Raw genomic sequence first — 21,658 nt, 5'->3', positions numbered from 1 at the left:
CGAACTGCATTCAAATGTAGCTTTTTCATCTATAAACAATGTAACTTTGACTACAAACCATGAAACCTCATGGGCATCCGTTTTCTCATATACATAGTGAAAATTATAATTACCTATGATGAAACCACTGTTACAAGATATAAGGAAAAAAACTGTCTCTGAAACAATTCACCAAGTAAACAAACCCGACAAAAAAATAGAAGAGCTATGCCTAAAGGCTGAGACAATTGTGATCCACACCCAGCCTGCTAGCATTATTTAGAAGTCATACATTTTGCTTGCACAGCTACTTTCCTGTTTCTGTTTTTCTCTATGAAACTAACTATTTATAGTTCAGATCACTTCTCTGACAGGTGGTTTCTAGAAATATATTTAAGGGCTTCCCTCTCATATATATATATAAAACCCTAATATGCAAATAGATCGAACGGCAGAACAACCGAACAACCAGACAACTGATCACTATGACGTGCACTGACCACAAGGGGGCGCACGTGGAATATGGTGGGCGTTGGCCGCAGCAGGATGGTGCGGGTTTGCCAGACCAAGGCGGGGCACCACAGTAGGTGAGCCTCTGGTGGTTACTGAAAATTCTTTGCTCCCGTGCGCCGGCCCCGCTTGCACCACCTACCGGCCCGGATCGCCTCTCAGGGATTCTCGCCCTGCTCCTGAGGGACGATCAGGGCTGGGAGCCGCCTCTTGCACCCACTGCCAGTGACAGCCTTGCTCACACCCGCTGCTGGCGCTGGAGCCACCACTCGCACCCACTGCCGGTGCCGGTCCCGATCGCTCAGCGTCGTCAGCAGGTGCGAGCAGCAGCTGCCAGCCCCGGTCACCCTGAGGGCTTCTCCACCTCCCCCTGCTCCTGAGGGGTGATTGGGGCAGCAGCCTCCGCTCGCATCCACTGATGGCGCCAGCCCCGCTTGTACCCGCTCGCACCTGCTACTAGCGCCAGCCCCAATTGCTCCGTGCCTTCAACGAGTGCGAGCAGGGGGGGAGGGTGCGGAGAATGGACTGAGACCCGCCCCTGTGCCCACTGCAGCCTCGCAGCCCACAGTTCCTTTCAAGGTGCATGAATTCATGCACTGGGCCCCTAATAAACTAATAAAAGAGGAAAAGGTACAAATAAATTAATGAAAGAGTAAAAGATATAAATACACTCAATTTGCATGTGGGTTAGAAATCTGAAAAATGTTATTACAATGCTATTTTCTAATCCTTCCATTTGTATTCTTGATTCCACATCTTATTATCTTATTCCAATACTTCTATCATTAATTATTCTCTATTTCTCATTGATTTTAGTCTCTCTTTTACAAAAAGGCTTCTGCCTAGTTTTCCATTTTCGAAGTGACATCACTCCTTTCTTTTACCAATCTCTCTTGAGATTCAAGTTAATTAATTCTTACTTCATCATCTCCTAATCTCCATCAATCAGGTGCCTAAGTCACTCCACTAAAGTTGTTGCCATTGAGTTTACTGAGCAACGCAAGGACTTCTCAGTTATTCAAACTGCCTGACTTCTCCATTACAATACTGGCCAATGCGAACCCTACCTTCTCTACTTTGGCTTCTATAATTACACAATCTTGGTCCTCTTCATACCCATTTCTCACTGTTCCTTGTATGTCACCCTTAAAAATTTGTATTCCCCCCTCCTTTTTCATATCCTTTAGCATTACCTAAAGCTCTATCCTTTGCGCTTGGGTTTCTCTTTTCACTGTCTCCATAAACTCTAACATATTCTATTTTTTTTATCCTTATCCGAGGATATTTTTTCATTGATTTTTAGACAGAGTGAAAGGGAAGAAGAAGGGGTGAGAGAGACATACACACACATCCACTGGTTGCCACCTGCACAGGACCCAATCGGGGGCAGGGTATGAACACGCAACCAAGGTATGGCGCTTTTGACCAGGAATCGAACCTGAGACGCTTCAGTCCGCAGGTGGAAGCTCTATCCACTGAGCCAAACCAGCCAGGAATAATATATTCAATTTTAATCTTTGAATAAACAGTTCTTCAAAGTTTTAATTCTGTATGTTTGGTGGTCTACCTCAAGTGTAATATGTCTTGTTATCATAGTAATTCATCATTTAAAAACACACACATACACACACACACACACTCTTTCAAAAAATTCCTTCCTCGGGCAACAGTAATGTCTGATTTAGGAAACTACATCTGGGTACTGGGTAGTTACCAAATATTACTGAAACGTCTTAGTATATGTATCTTAAGCACCTCTTTTTAAAAGAAGAATGTAATTTTTTCCTTTTCAATTGATTTTAGAGAGAAGAGGGAGGGAGACATCGATGTGAGAGAGAGAAACATTTATCAGCTGCCTCCCATACATGCCTAAAAGAGGATCAAACCATTCAATCATCAGCAAAGGTAGAGTACCCAGGCCCAAGTAAAGGTCAATAAAATGTGTCAACTGTGAACAAGTTATACCAATACTAGAGGCCTGGTGCACGAAATTCACGCACGGGGGTGTGTGTAACTCAGCCCAGCCTGCACCCTCTCCAATCTGGGACCCCCTCGAGGGATGTTCAAGTGCCCATTTAGGCCCAATTCCAGTGGGATTGGGCCTAAAAGGGCAGACGGGCATCCCTCTCACAATCCACGACTGCTGGCTCCCAACTGCTCACCTGCCTGCCTTCCTGATTGCCCCTAACCGCTTCTGCCTGCCAGCCTGATCACCCCCTAACCACTCCCCTGCCAGCCTAATTGATGCCTAACTGCTCCCCTGCAGCCTGTTTGCCCCTAACTTCCCTCCTCTGCTGGCCTGGTCACCCCTAACTGCCTTCCCCTGCAGGCTTAATCGCCCCCAACTGCCCTCCCTTGCAGGCCTGGTCCCTCCCAACTGCCCTCCCCTGCTGGCCTGATCACCCACAACTCCCTCCCTTGCAGACCTGGTCCCTCCTATCTGCCCTCCCCTGCTGGCCATCTTGTGGCAGCCATCTTGTGACCACATGGGGACAGCCATCTTGTGTGTTGGAGTGAGTCAATCTGCATATTACTCTTTCATTAGATAGGATAGAGGCCTGGTGCACGGGTGGGGGCCAGCTGGTTTGCCCTGAAGGATGTCCCGGATCAGGGTGGGGGTTCCCTTGGGGCGTGGGGTGGCCTGGGCGAGGGGCCTGTGGTGGTTTGCAGGCCAGCCATGCCCCCTGGAGACCCAAGCAGAGGCCCTGGTATCTGGGATTTATTTATCTTCCATAATTTAAACTTTGTAGCCTTGAGCGGAGCCAAGCCTCCTGCTTGCTCCATGGCCACAGCCATTTTTATTGTGATTTATTTATCTTCTATAAGTGAAACTTTGTAGCCTTTAGCGGAGGAAGCCAAGGCAGGCCAGGGCTGCGGAAACTTGGCTTCCTCCATCGCCGGGGGCAACTCAAGCCTCCTGCTCTCTCCAGCTCCGTGGTTGCCGCCATTTTTGTTCGGATTCATTTATCTTCTATAATTGAAACTTTGTAGCCTTGAGTGGAGGCCTGGGCCTGCCAGGGTGTGCAGAAAGCTTGGCTTCCTCCATTGCCGGAGAAACCCAAGCCTCCTGCTCTCTCTGTGGCTGCAGCCATATTGGTTGGGTTAATTTGCATACTCGCTCCTAATTGGCTGGTGGGCGTGGCTTGTGGGTGTAGCGGAGTGATGGTTAATTTGCATATTACTCTTTTATTAGATAGGAGGATTATAAGAAAAGTAACATACAATATACTGAAGAAGCCCAAAGAAAGAAGATGCTCAATGCTGCCAGGAAACTAAGATTGACTTTCTGGAAAACTTGTTGCTGGCTACAGTGAAGAAAGTGGATTGGGAAAGGATAGAAATAAAATAGGAAAACTAGTTAGGAAGGCAATGCAATCATACAGGAAAGGAAATGAGAGCCCGAATAAAGGCATGGCAACAGAAATGGAAAAAAAGATTTTGCAGTTATTTCAAAGATAAAATCATTGTCATTGTAGATGTGATGTGAAGAACAAGGACAAGGAATAAGGCTAGGGTGTCTCCTGGGTATCTATTTGGCCCCATTAAAGTATTGCTCTTAATCTAGTTGGGAAATGTAAAAAGATGTTTAGAATATGGGTGTCTGATTTGGTCTCATTAAAGTACTGCTCTTAACCTAGATGGGAAATATAGAAAGATTTTTAGAATAATAAGAGAATTAGTAAGTTTAAAACAGAAAAGTTTAATATACACTACTACATGGTTAAGAAGTTGAGTAAGCAGTATATAAATTGATCTGAAACCCTCAAACTAAAAAACAAATTTGATAGTCACCTATTCAGCCAAATTATATTTATTAAACACAATACAATACGCTGGGGCTATTCTAGGCACTGAGGATACGATGGTAAACAAAACAAAGGAGTCCATGACTTCATAAAACTTACATTCTAGGGAGACAAACAATAAATAATATTGTAATGGCAGTAGTGGCAAGGGCTATGGAAAAACAACAATAGAGAAAAATGTAAAGTGATAGAGATGGGGGCTACTTTAGATAGAATGATCAAAGAAGGCCTCACTGGTAAGTGCTATTTGAGCAGAGAAAGTTAATGAAGGGAGCAAGGCTACATATATTGGGGAAGAACAATCCAGACTGAATGCAACTGACATACAAAGGCCCTGAAAAAAGAATACAAGTAGCAATGATTGGCAAGGAGGCTGCTCTACCAAATACAGTGAACAAGAGGAAAAGATTTAAGAAATGAGAATAGTTGTAGAGGAAGCCAGGGACTAGATTATAATGGCAGTTACCCCAAATAATGACAATATTCTTTAGAAAAATTGTCTTGTCACACATTTAGTATTTAATACAGTTCTGAGAATATAGCAGGTGCTCAAATAATTTTTTTTTTCAAATTAATGAGTGAATGAATTAACACATTTCCATTATATTTGAGCCCAATTTGTATTCTACCATTTCCCAAACTCTAATTCATCCCCAAAGGACAAACCAAGTAGTAATTTAAAGGACTACATTATAAGCTTTAGTAATCATCAAAAGTAGAATTTTTAAAATGTTGTGAACAGTGACATCACACTAGAATTAGTACATGCCCTTCAAAAGAGACTGCACAGAAGGAAACATCTATTTCAAAATATAATATAAAACTGGACTTTTGCTAAAACAGCACTTCGTTCGATAAACCCTTAACATTTTGTAATGTTTTAAATAATCAAAATATATTTCAGACCAAGTTCTGATCATATTTAACAGCCAACACTTTACCATACTACTTCAGTTCTACGCTAGGAAAAATCATGTAAAACACTTGGAAAAAAAGAAGATACATCAGAATGTACAAGAGCAATAGCAATGTAATCTTGAAAAACATACTTAAAAATATAGATGTACTGCATTTTGGCATTCCTAACTAATAGAATTAAACAAGCAATCACTCAAAATTCACCACTAAAAATGTATTCTTTTGATAGCTAGTAGTTCATACTGGTTAAAACTGCTCAGTGAAATAAATATTCTAAACTCAGAATCTGCAAGGATCTTTCAAGGTTATTAAATGTTCTCACCCTTAGAGAATTCTGAACTCATTCCTTTACATACTTCCAAAGTGTAAATACATAAATATTTAAAATTTGAACCAGGGTGGGGCAAAAGTAGGTTTACATATGTTTGTATGGAAGATAATCTATACTAATAAAAGGGCATTATGCTAATTAAACCGGATGTCTTATGGACAACCATCCAGACATCCTTGCTGACAAAGCCGGGCCTGGGCGAAGCCACCCAACCACAGTCCTGGGCGCCAGTGCCTGCCCCTGCGGCCCGGGAGAGGGAGAAGCCACCCACCCCATGGTCCCGAGCACCTGCGGCTGCGGACCAGGCGAAGCCGCCCGCCCACTGTCCCCTGCAGCTGCAGGCCGGCCCAGGCAAAGCCGGCCCGTGTCCTGGGTGCCTGCGGCTGGCCAGAGGGAGGGAAGCCCAGGTCCCGGGTGCCTGGGGCTGGCCGGAAGAGGGAATCCTGGGTCCCATGTGCGGGGTTGAGGCAGAGGCGGTTAGGGGCGATCAGGCCAGCAGGGAAGCAGTTAGGGGCAATCAGGCCAGCAGTGGAGCAGTTAGGGGCAATCAGGCCAGCAGGGGAGCAGTTAGGGGCGATCAGGCAGGCAGGCAGAGGTGGTTAGAGGCAATCAGGCAGGCAGGCAGAGGAGTTAGGGATGATCAGGCAGGCAGGCAGACGAGCAGTTAGGAGCCAACGCTCCCAGATTGCAAGAGGCATGTCCGACTGCCAATTTAGGCCCAATCCCACAGTTGGACATCCCCCGAGGGGTCCTGGATTGGAGAGGGTGCAGGCTGGGCTGAGGGACCCCCCCCCTCCTGTGCATGAATTTCATGCACCGGGCCTCTAGTACAATAAATAATAATACAAGAATAAACTTCATTTCGCATACTCACAACTGTAAACCTACTTTTGCCCCAACCTGTATTTAAAATGAAGTAAATACTAATACATATTTTTTATTATTACTTTAAATGTTTTTATTGATTTTTTTTTAGAACAAGATGAAGGAGGGAGAGAAACATCGATCAGCTGCCTCCCATACATAACAGACCTGGGGATGAAACTGCCACCCAGGTTATGTGCCCTGACTTGGAATGGAACCGTCAACCTTAAGGTGCACAGGATGATGCTAATATTTTTAAATTATCAACACCCAGAAAATGCACTTCCTCAGAAGTTTCTCCCTCATCAGAAAGTGAGTATTTTTATTTCACTTTTACATTTACTCTTGCCTCTGCATACTGAAATAAGTAAAATGTTCTTTATTCTACTCATCTATGCTAAGCAAATGTTGCCAAGTTGCTTTCAAGTATTTAATCAATTTTATGCAGTACTCATCCTCTAATTTCTTGGGGATAAACACAAGGAGATGGGCAGTGGAATCTTTTTCTATCAAAGCATCACCAACTAAAAATCAATGAAGAATTAAGTTTAAGAAAAAAAAAACTTGAATAATTAAATTTTCTTTCAAGTCAAGGAACATAAAACTATAATGTACAGCCAAAGAAAAATGTAGCATGTCCTATTATTGAGCTCCTAAGAAAGACATTTAAACATATATGTTCTTTTAAGGAGAAGCATCTCTGTTTTGTATTCTAACAACTTTTCAACTCTGATGTACTTTTAAAACTACATGTTGTAAATCTAACATATTAACACATTGATATCACCTCATTAGCATATTATTAACCATACTAGAGGCCCAGTGCATGAATTCGTGCATGGGTGGGGTCGCTCGGCCTGGCCAGTGATCAGGCCGATCAGGGCCATGGGAGGTTGGCTGACCAGAGAGGGGCCACAGGAGGTTCCAATCAGGACTGGCTGGCTGGGGTAAGGGGCCATGGGAGGTTGGCCGGCCGGGGGGAGGGGCCATGGGAGGTTGGCTGTAGGAGAGCACTGACCACCAGGGGGCAGCTCCTGCATTGAGCATCTGTCCCGGTAGTCAGTGCGCATCATAGCAACTGATCGACCAGTCTTTTGGTCACTTAGGCTTTTAAATATATAGATGAACATATTATTGAAGTGAGGACCAAGTAATGTTTATCATCCTCTCTTTTTCTCTGTAGAAATACTAAACCAATTTTGGTAAACATTCAACCAATTAAAGTAGGTCAACAAAAACTTTTATTGCATTGGACTTTTAATTTTTCCAACTTTCTAACCTGTAGCTTTGAACGCTTTATGGTGATCTGTTTATTTATGCTTCCTTTTCTTTAAACAATAGTTAAGGAAAAAAATTAAAGAAAAAAAATTCACCTATCTAGATGTGTTAACTGGCTAAAACCCATTAAATTAAAAGGTTACTGTGAAGAGACAAAAGATATATTCAAAAAATGATTTAAATTTTTTAAAGTTGGACTTAGCATAATTTTTCTAAGCTCTATCCACTTATACAAAACTACTGCTCATCCAAAAGAAATAATCCATCCACATCATAATACACCTAATACATCTAAGCAGACTTGATGAAAATACCTAACTTTAACTCTACATATCACACGGTGATACAACATAATATTGGGCATATAAAGTAATATACGAGAGAGTACAGCGTGTATGAGCATAAAGCTCAAAAACAGGCAAAACTAATCCATCCTGTTAGAAGTCAGAGTAGCAGCAGTGCCCCTGGTGGGAGAAGTGGTGCCTGGAAGGAGACAATCAGTTTCCAGGGCACTGCAATATTCTGATTATCCATGTGTTCAATCTGTGAAAATTCACAGAACTGTACATTTATGAGAAACATTTTTGAATTCATGTTTTCTTTTAATTAAAAAATATTTAAAAATAACATGCACTGCTCTCTCACTATATTAGGTATTTTAACATGTAAAAAGAAAAGGTTTAACAGCTCCACAAAGTTTTCCAGGGCCTCAGTAACTTACTCCTGTTCTACAACTCTAATATAAATGCTGAAATTATATATCCTTATTATTCCTCTCAGTAAAATAGTTCATGCCTTTGCTCATACTTTAGTCCTCCTGATTTAACCACAGCCTAATCCTTCAAAGTTGAAACAATGCTCCACTTTCTTTTACTTTTTCCAGCTCAGGCTTATCTCTCCCTTCCCTCATCCCCTTTGCTTTAAATTGACCACATAAAGAACACCTGATATCTACTTTTTATCTATGTGCCAAAACTGTAATAAATATTTTACAAACATTTTATCTACTCCTCAAATAAGTGTTCTCTCCAATAGAGATGAGAAAATACCGTCAGAAAAGGAAACTTGTCTGAATTAAAAACCTTCTAAGAAGCAGATCCATCTGGCTCCAAAGCCCATCCTCTTATAAGGCTCCAGTGCTAGACTGTCTCTGTATCATGCAATTAACATGTTATTATATGTTATTTTGTCCATATTAGTCATATTTTGTACCTTATTATCTACTTTTATATTATCTCGCTACCCATATTGTATAAAAATATACCAATTCTATCAAGTCACATCTCACCTTCCTTGAATTATGCTATGAGGTAATTACCTATATGAAAAACAGCCAGGACATAAAAACAAGCACTCCAAGAGATGGCAATGAAAACTGAAACTGTGTATCATCACCAATTTTATTCACTACAGGTCATATATATTATTGACAGTAGCACTCCCCCCACTCTTAATTCATTATAATGACAACCTCTTTCTCTTTATTTTCCATTCAGATTAACAAGGCCAGGTATATATATAGTTTTCATTTTATAACACAGTGAAAGTAAAAAATAGGAATTAAAAGACTGCTAAATATAAAAACAATAATTGCAATGTAAATGATAGCTGAGAACAATGAAATAGCACATAAGATTAAAAAGAGCAATCCAATGTTACATAAGGTATTAATAAATACATAATAAATAATGATGACCATAGCCAAGAAGTTAAAATATAATTGATATTTTCTTCTTAAGGAAAGAAATATGTAATAGTTCTAGAAATAATTGTATCCAAAATGTTTAAAAGGTCTACTTCATAGCTCAGGCAGTAACTTACTTCCTGAGTGCTGCAAATAAAGTCCTACAATATACAGAATACTCATTTAGTCAGTCATTATTCCAGCATCATGGGCTGCTATCTGACTTCTTTTTAGAAAGACTGTAAAGGATTAAGTACTTGAGATTTAGAATCAAAAACAGTACACAGGATCTGAATTCTACCTCTCTTTCTTACTGCCAAATGACCTGGGCTAGTAAGGCTGCCTCTGGGGCCCGTTTCCTTCACAGGGATGCTAATATTTTTTCCTTGGTATGTGGGAAGATTAAATTAGGTAATTTAAGTAATGTTTTTAACTCAGTACCCAACATATAATAAAGGTCAAAATATGGTAGCTGCTGCTTTGTAATAAAAGACCATATAAACTAGAACAATACCAGACACACTGGTGGTTCTCAATAAATACTTTGTGATCGGCCTATAAAATGAGAGTAAAAGGGTAAGAGTCTGTCCTTAATAGCATACAGCAGTGTACAGATTACACCTACTGCAACTCTATTTCCCCTCAGTTCTACTTGTTATTTGTAAACACTTCTAAAATAAAAGAATGAAAGAATAAAAGAACTGTCTCAAAGGGAAGAACTAGAACCAATTACTGAAAAATTATTCTTTCATTAAACTTTCGGTTAACTTGATATGAGAGTTTTACTAACAATCATAGCTGTTCAACAAAGAAACAAACCGTTTTGAATAAGCTACTTATCAGTGAAAGGTCTGAGTGATAATGAATGACATGTCAGATACTATGGAGAACATTCCTGTTTTGAATAAGAGTACTAATAAAATAATTTATAAATTAGCTTCCAAATATGCTTAAAAATAGACATAATATTTACAGACACACATATGTCTCCCAATACACTCATATTCAAATACCTCAGGTGAATGTTTAGTGGCATATAATTACTTGTTTTTAAAACAATTACACTTTTCTATGGTACTTTACAACACAGACATAATTATTGAAGTAAGTCAAAAAGTTTTCCTAGGACTCAAAAATAAAGTCTAAGCTTTATAACAACAACAACAACAAAAAAAAACCTTTTAGAAAAATCAGTAACATAGCAAAAGACAACTGCAACAATTTATCCAAATGTCTTAATCTTTTTATTTCCTTTTGAAAAATATCCAGCATTAATATTTCTTTTATTTTGCTAAGTAAAACAATAATATATGTTTATGTATTCAAAACAATGTTGAAACAGGAACACATACTAAATTCTCCCCAAAGGAAAAAAAAAAAAGGCTATTTTAAGGTTATTAAAATATACAAAGTGATTTAAACATTTTTAAACTATGCCAATCTAAAATTTATCTCACTAAAGTTATAAAATCTTATGTTAAAAATTATTCTTATACTAGAGGCCCAGTGCACAAAATTCATGCACTGGAGGTGGGGGGTCCCTCAGCCCGGCCTGCGCCCTCTCACAATCCGGGATCCCTCACTCCCTACCGCCCACCTGCTTGCACCTTACCGCTCAGCTGGCCGCTCCTTAATGCTGCTGCAGAGGTGTGAGAGGCTCCCACCACCGCCGCTGCGCTCCCCAGCCATGAGACCGGCTTCTGACTGAGTGGTGCTCCCCCGTGGGAGCATACTGACCACCGGGGGACAGCTCCTGCGTTGAGTGTCTGCTCCCTGGTGGTCAGTGTGCATCATAATGACCGGTCGTTCTGGTCGTTCCACCTTAACGGTCGCTTAGGCTTTTATTATACAGACCACACATAAAATCTGACCTGCTTTGTACCACATTAAGCATGCCGTTCAAAAATAACACTAGAAATTACAACCTAAGTAATAATAAAAAACCACATCATTTTAAATAAAAAAGTAGGAAATAGTTATTTGTATTCAAATATTCCATTATCATGACTGTCTACTAGTATCACATGTGAGATATATGATTAAAAACTTATCTACCTGTGCTAAAGAAACAGTTACACAATATTCCACTTGCCACCTGGCCACACACAGAAACTGCCATGTAGCGAAACATTACAGTTTACAGCTCATCTACCTCCAACCACCGAGTCTTCTCACTCTTTTTGCAACTCAATTCCCCTCAGTTTCTTTTTCTTTTTTTTTTTTTTGTTAGGGGAGAGGATTGGTGGTGATGGTGGAGTAGTGAAAGTTAGGGAGTGTATTATACGGAATTATGAATAGGAAAGAAAACAGGGCAATTAAAACTTTTAGTATATGAGGGATGAACATTAAGCATGGAAATAATTAGCAATATTATTTTAAGATGTGATTTCTCAGAGTCAGAAACTACTGATAAAAATATTATGTGCATACATCTAAAAACAGTTAAATATACTTTTATCTGGCAAGCTGTTCCTTCTTAGTCATTAAAAGTAAATTACTTGAAGCCCTAACCGGTTTGGCTCAGTGGATAGAGCGTCGGCCTGCGGACTGAAGGGTTCGATTCCGGTCAAGGGCATGTACCTGGGTTGCGGGCACATACCCAGTGGGGGGCGTGCAGGAGGCAGCTGATCGATGTCTCTCTCTCATCGATGTTTCTAACTCTCTATCCCTCTCTCTTCCTCTCTGTAAAAAATCAATAAAATATATTTAAAAAAAAAAAAAAAAAAAAAAAGTAAATTACTTGAAAATCTTCTTTACTAGTTTCTGAGGCTTTTCACTCTGTTTTTTATAAGAAATACATGAAATTACACTGGACTGTGTACAAGTTTACTAAAATCCCTGCAAGTGGCAATTCAACGCTCACTTTGCTACTTTAAGAGAGCAACAGCTTCCCAAACCCTGTTTATCTTTTATACAAATAACTAGAGGGCTGGGTAAGGTGTCCAGATTTGGCAATGAAATATTCCATGTTTACTCAAGATAATCTTAAATTAAAATATTTTATAACACTGTCAGGTCACATGTTTGAATTTTGAGATAAAAAAACACAATCATTTTAGTGTAAAAATAACAAAAACATCCCACTTGTAGTCTCTGCACACATCTATCTATATAAAAGCCAAGCCACCAGAACGACCGGAACAACAGGTCACTATGACACCCACTGGGGCCGGCCAGCCTCCCGCAGCCCCTCCCCCTGGTCGGCCACCACTGACCCTGATCAGGGCGGGCCAGACCCCACCCATACACAAATTCGTGCACCGGGCCTCTAGTCTAGAAGTAAGTTTGAAAACAAATGTAGAGCCTTTTGAGCATGCAGTATTAATGAAAGGAGAGGAGACACATATACTACAAAACAATGAAAGAAAAAAATCATTTATGCTTGGGTTTGGAATGCAGCCAAGCATTTATATACTCATAATCAAAAGCACACAATTACTGCACAATATGCCTAAAATCTCTCAGTCCAGCATTGCCTTCAAAGATCAGAAAAACTCTAGTTTAAAACATAATCAGTCTTCAGTAGTTAAAGAGATTTACATGCAAAAGTCAACATTTTCTCAACATCTTTTCTTCAAATACTGAATAATATGCCAGAATATGTTAGTTCACAAATTAAGCTATGACTTTTTAAACACTGATCCAGAATTCTCACTATTCAAGACCTTTTATGCAAAGGTCTTACAGATGTCAACCTTCTATGAGGTCTTCACTCTAGATCATTCCTTACCTAGCTCCCATTTTTGTCTGAATTTCTCCAGCTTTTGATTCCTTTATAAAGATAATTGGCAGGTGCTTTAAATACTGCTGTCTTAAACTATGCCCTGATTCAGGAATATCCCAACTATAATATAAACTCCTTAATGCCAAAAATTATGCCTTCCTGATTTACAATAACACTTACTAACCTAATTATCTATAATAATCTATAATAATAAAAGCATACTATGCTAGTTAGACCAGATGTCCTTTTGGACAAAGTGGGGCTGTGAGGGCTGAGGCAGCTGCAGCGCTGGGGTGGGGGCTGAGCCCCTTGAAGAAATTTCGTGCATCGGGCCTCTAGTATAATATATTCATCAAAAATATGTTGACTGACATTAACAAACCAGTACAAATCCAAATTCTTTAACATACTAGGGTAAAAAAAGGTAAAGTCATTAAAGGAATCAGATTCTTTATAATTCAAGTAATTAAGGTTAAAACTCCTATCTTTCTTCTGACTCTTTAAAAATGTTATGTTAGCTATTTTATTATATTTTATAAAATATATTTTATTATATTTTATATAAAAGGCATTGTTACCAAGTACATTGTTCAGTTTATGCAATCTGTCCGGCTACATGACTTTGTAAAAGGAATTTCAAGAATGTACTTTGGTTTAGGTTTTCTTTCAACCCTATGACTTTGCACGTATAAATATTATATTTAGCTAGTTGGAATAATTATTTTCAATTTAGTTTGGCATCTGCATAATTTTATAAGTACATTCATCATACAGATATAATTTTAAAGTAGCTATTTAGCTTTAACCTGGCCACACTAACAAAAAAGCACGGGTAATACAAAACAATGGATGATCCAAAAAGCACAGCCAACTCTCAATTATTCATATGTAGTTTACCTAATAAATATTTCAGCCTGTTTACTTCCACTATTTAATAGTACTTGTTTAATAAATAAAAATGTATGTTATTAATTCAAATAAAAAATACATCAATTTACTGTAGGAGAGGAAAGAATATAAAAGATTCCCAAGGCACAGATAAGTAATGCTGCTTAGAATATACATTTAGCACTCTTCCACCATTATTCAACTTTTTATTATGTTCAGGTAACTGAGAGTGGACTGTATTTAGCTTGGTGATAGTCAGTGGTACAGATACACAGGCATGCAAACCATTCACTCACCCCACAGTGCTTTTCACAGCCCTATTTTCAGTAGCCTGAGACCTGGGAGGGAGGAGGCAGCAAGTCACTGCAGATGATCACTTAAAAGGAAATTGAGAGTTGACTATAATTTACATTTAAAGCGCTATGAAATAGCATCAGTCCTACATGTACTAGTATTCATTACTGTTTATAGGAATACCTCTCACAGTGACTTAACAGGGCTATAAATGCTTTCTCTTTAACCTTCAATATCCCAGAAGCATAGTGATATCTGAGAATCACACAGACAGAAAGCGAAAGTGCTACAAATGTAAAGTGGTATGCATTTCAGAGATTAGGAAACTGATACCCAGAGAGGTTAAGTAAGCAACCCAAAGTCATCCTCAGAGTAAGGAGAGCGTAACTCAGTTCTCCTAACCCCAACTGCAATGCTGGAGTCTCTCTTTCCCTTAAACCCAAAATCCTCCTCTTGGCTTCAGAAATCTTGCTAATTTTCTTCTCTCCCGTTGAACCCTTTCTTCGTACTGTCCCGTCCGCCATGGCATACACTTTCATCAATTTATCCTCTAACACTCGAATGCTCAGCTCTTTCTCCATTTACATTGTTCCCGTTCTCAAAGCCCTATGCAGGGAACAACCAGATCACAAGTTCAGAACTACTACTAAAACTTCCATTTCAGTATCTGCTGCTACCTCTCACACATCTCTGACAGAGTCAATCACCTTAAATTCAAGAGCAAGGGACTCATTATCATCCCTCCCAAAATGATTTCTCCATTTCATGGCACCATCAACTTCACTGTCCCTCAGGACTGCAAACTTAAAATGCTCTTTCACATCTGATCTCCTCAATATAGTACATACTCCTCCTGCTCCTTTTCTCTTCTCTCCATTCTTCCATTTAATTAATGCTTCACTTATTATCATATGATAGATGCTGGGGAAGAAGTGTGATGTCCAGTGAAAGAAAAAGAACTGGACAAAGAGCTTAAATAAGACAATGGTAAGTGATATTTAGGAAGGAACAACCAGAGATATGGAAGAGTAAAGGAGGAAGCATAAATTCCCACTGGGATGATTAGGAAGGATTTCCAGAAGTGGCATGTGGCCTAGACCTTAAACTAGGAGTTTGATAAATAGTGCTGCAAATGGACTTCCAGGCAGAGGAAACAACCTATGCAAGGTCAAGTAAATAGAAACTGCATGCCATGTGCGAAGATTAAGTCATCTTTGACTAAAGCAATGATCCTCAACTAGGGCATAACAGACTCTTCAATAGGAAAAATGAGGAAAGGAGAGGTGGGTGCTACTAGCAAATCTCCCCAATCCCTTCAAGAAGCACTGTGTATAAGGAAGGGAGGAAGTGTATTCCCTAAGAGCAACTATGCAGAGAGGTAGATAGAGGATAGTATGGTGAAGACAGTACAGAAGAACATTTTGAAATACATCATTCAAGGCCTTCAATGCCAAGCCAAGAAATTTGGATTCTATTCAGTGAGTAAAAATGGGCCTGAGAAGTTAAAATGGGAGATTGTGTGTATGTGTTTTGTTTTGTTTTGTTTTGTTATTTAAGGGAATTGGATCTAGATTTCAGGGAAATAGAATCCTGGCAATTGTATAGCAGAGTAGTTAAAAACAGGTGAGAGAAAGATGACTTTACTATCATCCAAATGAAATAATGAGGATGGGAACTAGATCGAGGACAAGGGAATAGGAGAGACTGGATTCAGTAGATAGCTAAGAGGCAAATTAGAGGAACTTCCCAACTGAACAGAGAGGAAGAACACTAGGCCTCTAGCTTGAATAACAGAGGATGGTGGTGGTACCTAGAAAGTGAAAAGAGGTATGCTATGGGGTGCAACCTTTCACACATCAGGACTCCAAGATGATTACCAGACACAGATGATAATGTTTTGCAAGCTTAGAAGAAAAAGTCTGAATAAAAATGTAGTTATCACAATGATCTCAATTTATGGAATTTTGAAGTCATGATTGAAAAGGCTGCTCAGGGAAGCAGCACCAGTAGTAGAGAGGAAAAGACCAAGAACAGAAGAACCTTAGGGCTCGCTTGCTTGAAAGGTTGGAAGACCAGCCAGTAAAGAGAAGCAACAGCATAAAAGGTAAGAAAAGAATCAAGAGAATATTTTACAAAAAGTCAAGCAAGGAAAATATAGTGGCTACAGTGCATGATACATTTAGTCACTTACTAGCCCTGTGACCCTGGCTGAATTACCTGAGTTCAGTCCTTTAGAATTTCAAAACCCATGTCCTCAACTGTAAAATAGGAATAATAAGAGTACCTCAAAAGGCTGTTGAAGATTAAGTGAGATAATTATTTAATACAGTGCTATTACTAATAGAATGGGCAACTTAAAAATGCCAATTAATTTTGCATCAGGTTACTAGCATCCTTTAAGGCACTATTTTCAGCATAGGGGTAGTAGAGCTGTGCTTGCAAGACTTCAGTGGTTAAGACAGCAAGCTATGGAGTGAGGATAAACTATTCTGTCTGTAGAACCCACAGTAACTGTTTCGTAATCTTTGTCTTTATCTTTCACATCTCTCAACATCATCCCATTCCCAGTGTAGTATCTGACCCACGTGAAAGATACAAAAATGTTGCTGAACATGAGAAAACTAAGCCAATAGGAAGGCAGATATAAAGAAGCAAGAAATCTTAGTTCTACAGAGAATATTAAACATTATTAGAAGCATAAAGTAGAGATGCTTTCTTCTGACTCAGAGAAACAGAACTATGGGTGAAATGAAACATAAAGGGAAGACAAGGGAACACATACCAGACAGCTTCTACCTTCTTAACAAAGAAGTAAAAGTTCCCTGCACAGGGTAGGAGGATTACAAAGTCAATCTGGAACCTGAAGAATAAATTAGGTGATTCTCCATTCCAATATATATTCAACTTCATTTACGTCTGCAACGTCCTGGCTCAGTCCCCCATCACCTCTCGGATGGTAACAGTGGTCTCCTAGGCGGCTCCTCTTCCTACAGATTTTCGATTTGACTTTGCCAAGGTGTGGAGCCCATGTTTCCTTCCACTTTGTCCATGACTGTGCTTACAAAAAGCCAACCCCTCTGTGAAGCCTTCTCTGATCCTCTACCAACCGGATCGTTAATCATTCTCTCCTCTGGGCTACTTCTGTTCCTGAAACAGTTTGATTACTTAATTTATTGTTCCATATTGTAAACACTTCTTTATGTCTGTTCCAGTAAACTCCTAAAAAGAGAGTACCATCTTCCTCATCTTTATTCCTCTGGCACTTAATCCAGCATTCAGTATATAATAAGCATTCAGTCAATATTTGTTTTGTCTAACTGAAGTGAGTAAATAACATGAGTAAGCTTCTAACTAGAAATTAGAAAACAAAAAGTGATTGCTCAAATCATCATTCAAAAAACCTTCCTACTTTTGTAAGTATTAAACAACTAAAATAATTTTTTTAATTTTTACTAATGGAAAAGTAAAAGGGTTGGATAAACAACAAAAAAAACCCTTAATACTTTTAAATAAATTATATTCTCATAATTACATTTGAATATAAGTGTGTCCATGTCCTCAGAATTCCCTGTGAATATAATTAAATTATACTAGGAAGGGCTTACACAGGAAAAATACTCTGTCTTTTTAGTACTAGGAAGAGATGCACAACTGCATTGACAAAAAATACACTATACTTGCAGTAGAAGTAGCTAAGGGAAGCATATGGGTTTCAAAATAGATTTTGGCATGTAAAACTGAGATTATTTAATGATATCAATAGCAAATATCAGGATTTTCACAAATTAGGTAGGGTAGTTGTCCAGACAAAACTGAAAGCAACAATTAACCAGTAAGTTGCCCATAAGATCTACTACAATGAAGTCCCTAAACTAGGATGAAATTAATCCATCAACATCTTTTAACAGATCTTAAAACTCTCCTATGCCTCAAGAAGCTTGCAAGACTAGCCAAGTTATTATTACTAGAACATTTTCTGGAGTCAGGGAGAAAAATTCTAAGGTTCTACAAATTAAATATCATATTTTACCTTAAGTTCATTAATAGATTGCTCTTTGCTTATACCTAAATTACTGGTAATCTCACATTACTTTTTTACAGTTGTTATATTCAAGAACTCTACTTCATTTATATCCAATTTAATGACTAAAAAAAAAGGCTCATCTGGCATGGCTCAATGGTTGAGTGTCTACCTATGAACCAGGTCATGGTTTGATTCCTGGTCAGGGCACATGCCAGGGTTGCAGGCTCCATCCCCAGTGTGGGGGGTGCAGAAGGCGGCTGATCAGTGATTCTCACTCATCATTGATGTTTCTCTCTCTCTCTCTCCCTCTCCCTTCCTCTCTGAAATCAATAAAAATATATTTTAAAAAGAGAGAGAGAGAACTTCAATACCCTAATTCCTTATTAGCAAGTTTGTAATATTCAAAACAATCATTTTAAATATTTTAAATGTGGTATGAATAATTTTGATAGGAGGGCAACTAACATTTAGTTAACATTACTCACAAAGTATCAGGTCCTGTGCTGAGTACTCTAATTAAGCACTAGTCTTTAACTTCTCACATTCTAATAACTCTTTGAAATTATCTTTTATTTTTTTTCTGAGCTGAAGAAACCAAGAGTTAAGTAAGGTCAAATAACTTGCCCCAAATCACCTAACTATTAAGTATCACAGCTGAGATTACAACCCAGAACTGACTATAGTATACAGTCTGCTCTCTTTTCCTAAAGGAATTACAATGACCATGACCTTTATTTTATAATGAATTTTGTTAGATAGCCACACAATGACTTTCTCAAAGGTTACATTAAAAAAATCAGAATGAGAGCAAACATTGCCTCACCATTATAAAAATATATCTTTTGGTTACCTAAACTTTATCTAAACATACTGTAATCCAACCACAAACAGCTGCCCTTCAGCTGCAATCCAGTGTCTCACCATTCTCAAAATATTACCAAACTGTAATTCCTCATAAACTTTCTTCATGTTAGATCCACAAGCCTTCTGGTTAACAATGAAATGTTTGTCAGAATAGCAATTTCTTAAACAATAGTGTCACTATATAATGAATCTCAGATTACTTTTTTTTATTCTAAACTTTCTTAGGATTCAGGAATACAGTTCTCATAATCTCTCACTGTTAGCTGTACATTGCTTTTGCAATCAGTTTCAATAGGCTGTGTATATTTCTTTACAAACTGAAGCACATTTTTGTCAGAGCGAGCAGAAATAGCATTTTCTGCACTTATTGTATTACCTAGAAACCCCTATGAACATAAGTGTTTACTAAATGTTCAGGAAATATAGTATTTTACATAGTAAATGTACAGCATTATCTGTTTATCTGAGTAAAATTGAAGTAAACCAAAGGTATCAAACCAAATTTGTGTTGCACATTAGCTCTTTTATAACCCCAAACTCTGACACCTGCCAGAGAAACCACTCTATAGGAACTCAGCAAACTCAATTAAAGCACAACTGTAACTTATTTCTAGCACCACATCCAAGCAGGTTTTTAAGACACAAAATCTAATAAATGACCTTTTCACCTCTATCTAAAACATTCAAATTAGTGATTTACATAAGTTAAATCACTAATAAACTACATCTGAGCCCTGTGGGAATTTTGCTTATTTTGTTAGGAAATTTACTAAAAAATCTTTTCCCACATATATTAAGTCCCTGAACTTTCAGAATAAAATAGCGTTACAAAAATGTACGCTGGTAGCTAAATTTAAAAAGTAGCCTCTTGGTTTATAAAACAGTAATCTTACATTATGACATACAAAAACAAATTAGAAACGCACTGTGCTTTAACTAGTGATGAGCCTCAACATTGAGCCCACGTCTAATACCGTAGGTAACAGTATGTCAATACAACATGGGTTAAAAGTTGTTTTTCAAATTTTATACAGAATGTTTACGACTGTTTTTTAACTTCCCAAAGTGTTTTCAGATCTCAAAAAAGAAACTGATTCTGTAGCTGAGCCAGGTTGCACTCTAAGAACGCTGCGGCCAGTGTGAAATGAGAGAACTTCTTAATGAGCAGACCAAATCCTGTTTACGGTGGGAGAGCGCAGAAAAACCTTGCACACAAACTGCTAAACCTGCAGCGAGACACTGCCTACCGAACTCGGTACGGGGACTGAAAGCAGAGACGCGGGCCAGAGGCGGGACTAGGTCTTTAAAAATACAACCCGGGCTCCCGCAGCTCCCAAGGTGTAAACAAACCCGTGGCCGCCGCAGAAGGTAAACAATGAACCTGCGGCCAGGGCGAGGGGGCGGCCCGGCCGGGAGGCCGGAGGGGAGCAGCGCTCCTCGGACGCAGAGCAGCGATCGCCCCCCTCGGTTTTCCAGCCGAGTTACCGCCGCTCGGGTCCCTGTGGCGATGGGCGAGGAGAACACAGGCGGGCGGGCAGCGAGGACCGAGCAGGTCCCGCTTCTGCTCGGGGGCCGGGAAGGCAGGATGTGGTCGCTCTCCCCTCCGACATCCTCCCGCAGCCTAAATAACAGCCTCCACCGCCCTCCGGGCGCGCCAGGACTCGCCTGCACCAACTCCCGGACCCCGGGAGCCCCGAGGGTGGCCGGCTGCGCCGAGTCCCGCGCGGGTCTCCCCGGCACTCACAGCGCCCCAGGCCCGGAGCACCGCTCGGGGCGAGGGGAGCAGGCACCCCGGGAAGGGGGATGGGTCCGGGAGGCGGCCCCGGGCTGGGCTCCCGCACCCCGCCGGTCCCGCGCGCGGTCCGCCCCGGCCCCCGGCCCGCAGCCCTGGCCCCTCCCCGCACCGCACCCTCGCCCGGGCCCGCGCCGCCCGCGTTACCTCGGGTCAGGTCCAACGGGACGTTCTCCTCGCCGCTGTCATTCCGCCCTGCGCGAAACACACACAGCCCCAGTTAGGACCCGCGGACAGGCCAGCGGCGGCAGCCCCGCTCCGGCCGGCGCCCAGCTCGCCCCGCAGCCCGGGGCCGGAGCCAGGCAGGGGCCAGGGGCGCCGGGCGCCGGGCGGCGGGAGTCAGGGCTACAGCGAGCTTACCTCGTATTCGGAGGTTCTTCAGCGAGCGGCCGCGGCCGATCGCCGCCATATTGACGGGTTTCAGTCACAACACCGGAAACCTCGCCCAATCGCGCGAGAACCCGTCCCCTCCCGCGCGCCGGCCCGCCCCTCGCGGCCTCGTCCCCGCCCCTCCGCGGCGGCTGGCGGGCAGCGGGCGTCCGCGGCTCTCGGTGCCGATTCGGGGTCTGGATGCCACCGGCGGCTCGTGCATCCTCCCCTCCGGCAGCCGGACGTTGCGGCGACGCGCCCGGCCCTCCGGGTGCAGGTCTGCCGGGAGGAGCCATCTCCCACGAGGGGAATCCCATTGATGCGAGTGCACGG

The 21,658-nt window shown here is 40.7% G+C and overlaps 1 protein-coding gene across 2 annotated transcripts in view; it reads right to left on the bottom strand.

The window, feature by feature from the left end:
- Nucleotides 1–21,399, bottom strand: part of RICTOR (RPTOR independent companion of MTOR complex 2) — a 92,145-nt gene extending 70,746 nt beyond the window's left edge. For both annotated transcript variants that reach the window (XM_080680450.1, XM_080680451.1), the window contains exons 1-2: nt 21,317–21,399; nt 21,104–21,151 (exon numbers count right to left, since the gene is read on the bottom strand). In XM_080680450.1, the coding sequence (XP_080536576.1) occupies nt 21,104–21,151; nt 21,317–21,365 (97 nt within the window). In that variant the 5' untranslated portion in view covers nt 21,366–21,399. The remainder of the gene's footprint in view (nt 1–21,103; nt 21,152–21,316) is intronic.
- Nucleotides 21,400–21,658: the final 259 nt, after the last annotated feature.

This window comes from Plecotus auritus (assembly GCF_963455305.1).
Source record: "Plecotus auritus genome assembly, chromosome: 7".
NCBI classification, from domain to species: domain Eukaryota; kingdom Metazoa; phylum Chordata; class Mammalia; order Chiroptera; family Vespertilionidae; genus Plecotus; species Plecotus auritus.
Note: the sequence above shows the minus strand (reverse complement) of the source record. Positions and strands in the feature narration are given on the sequence as shown.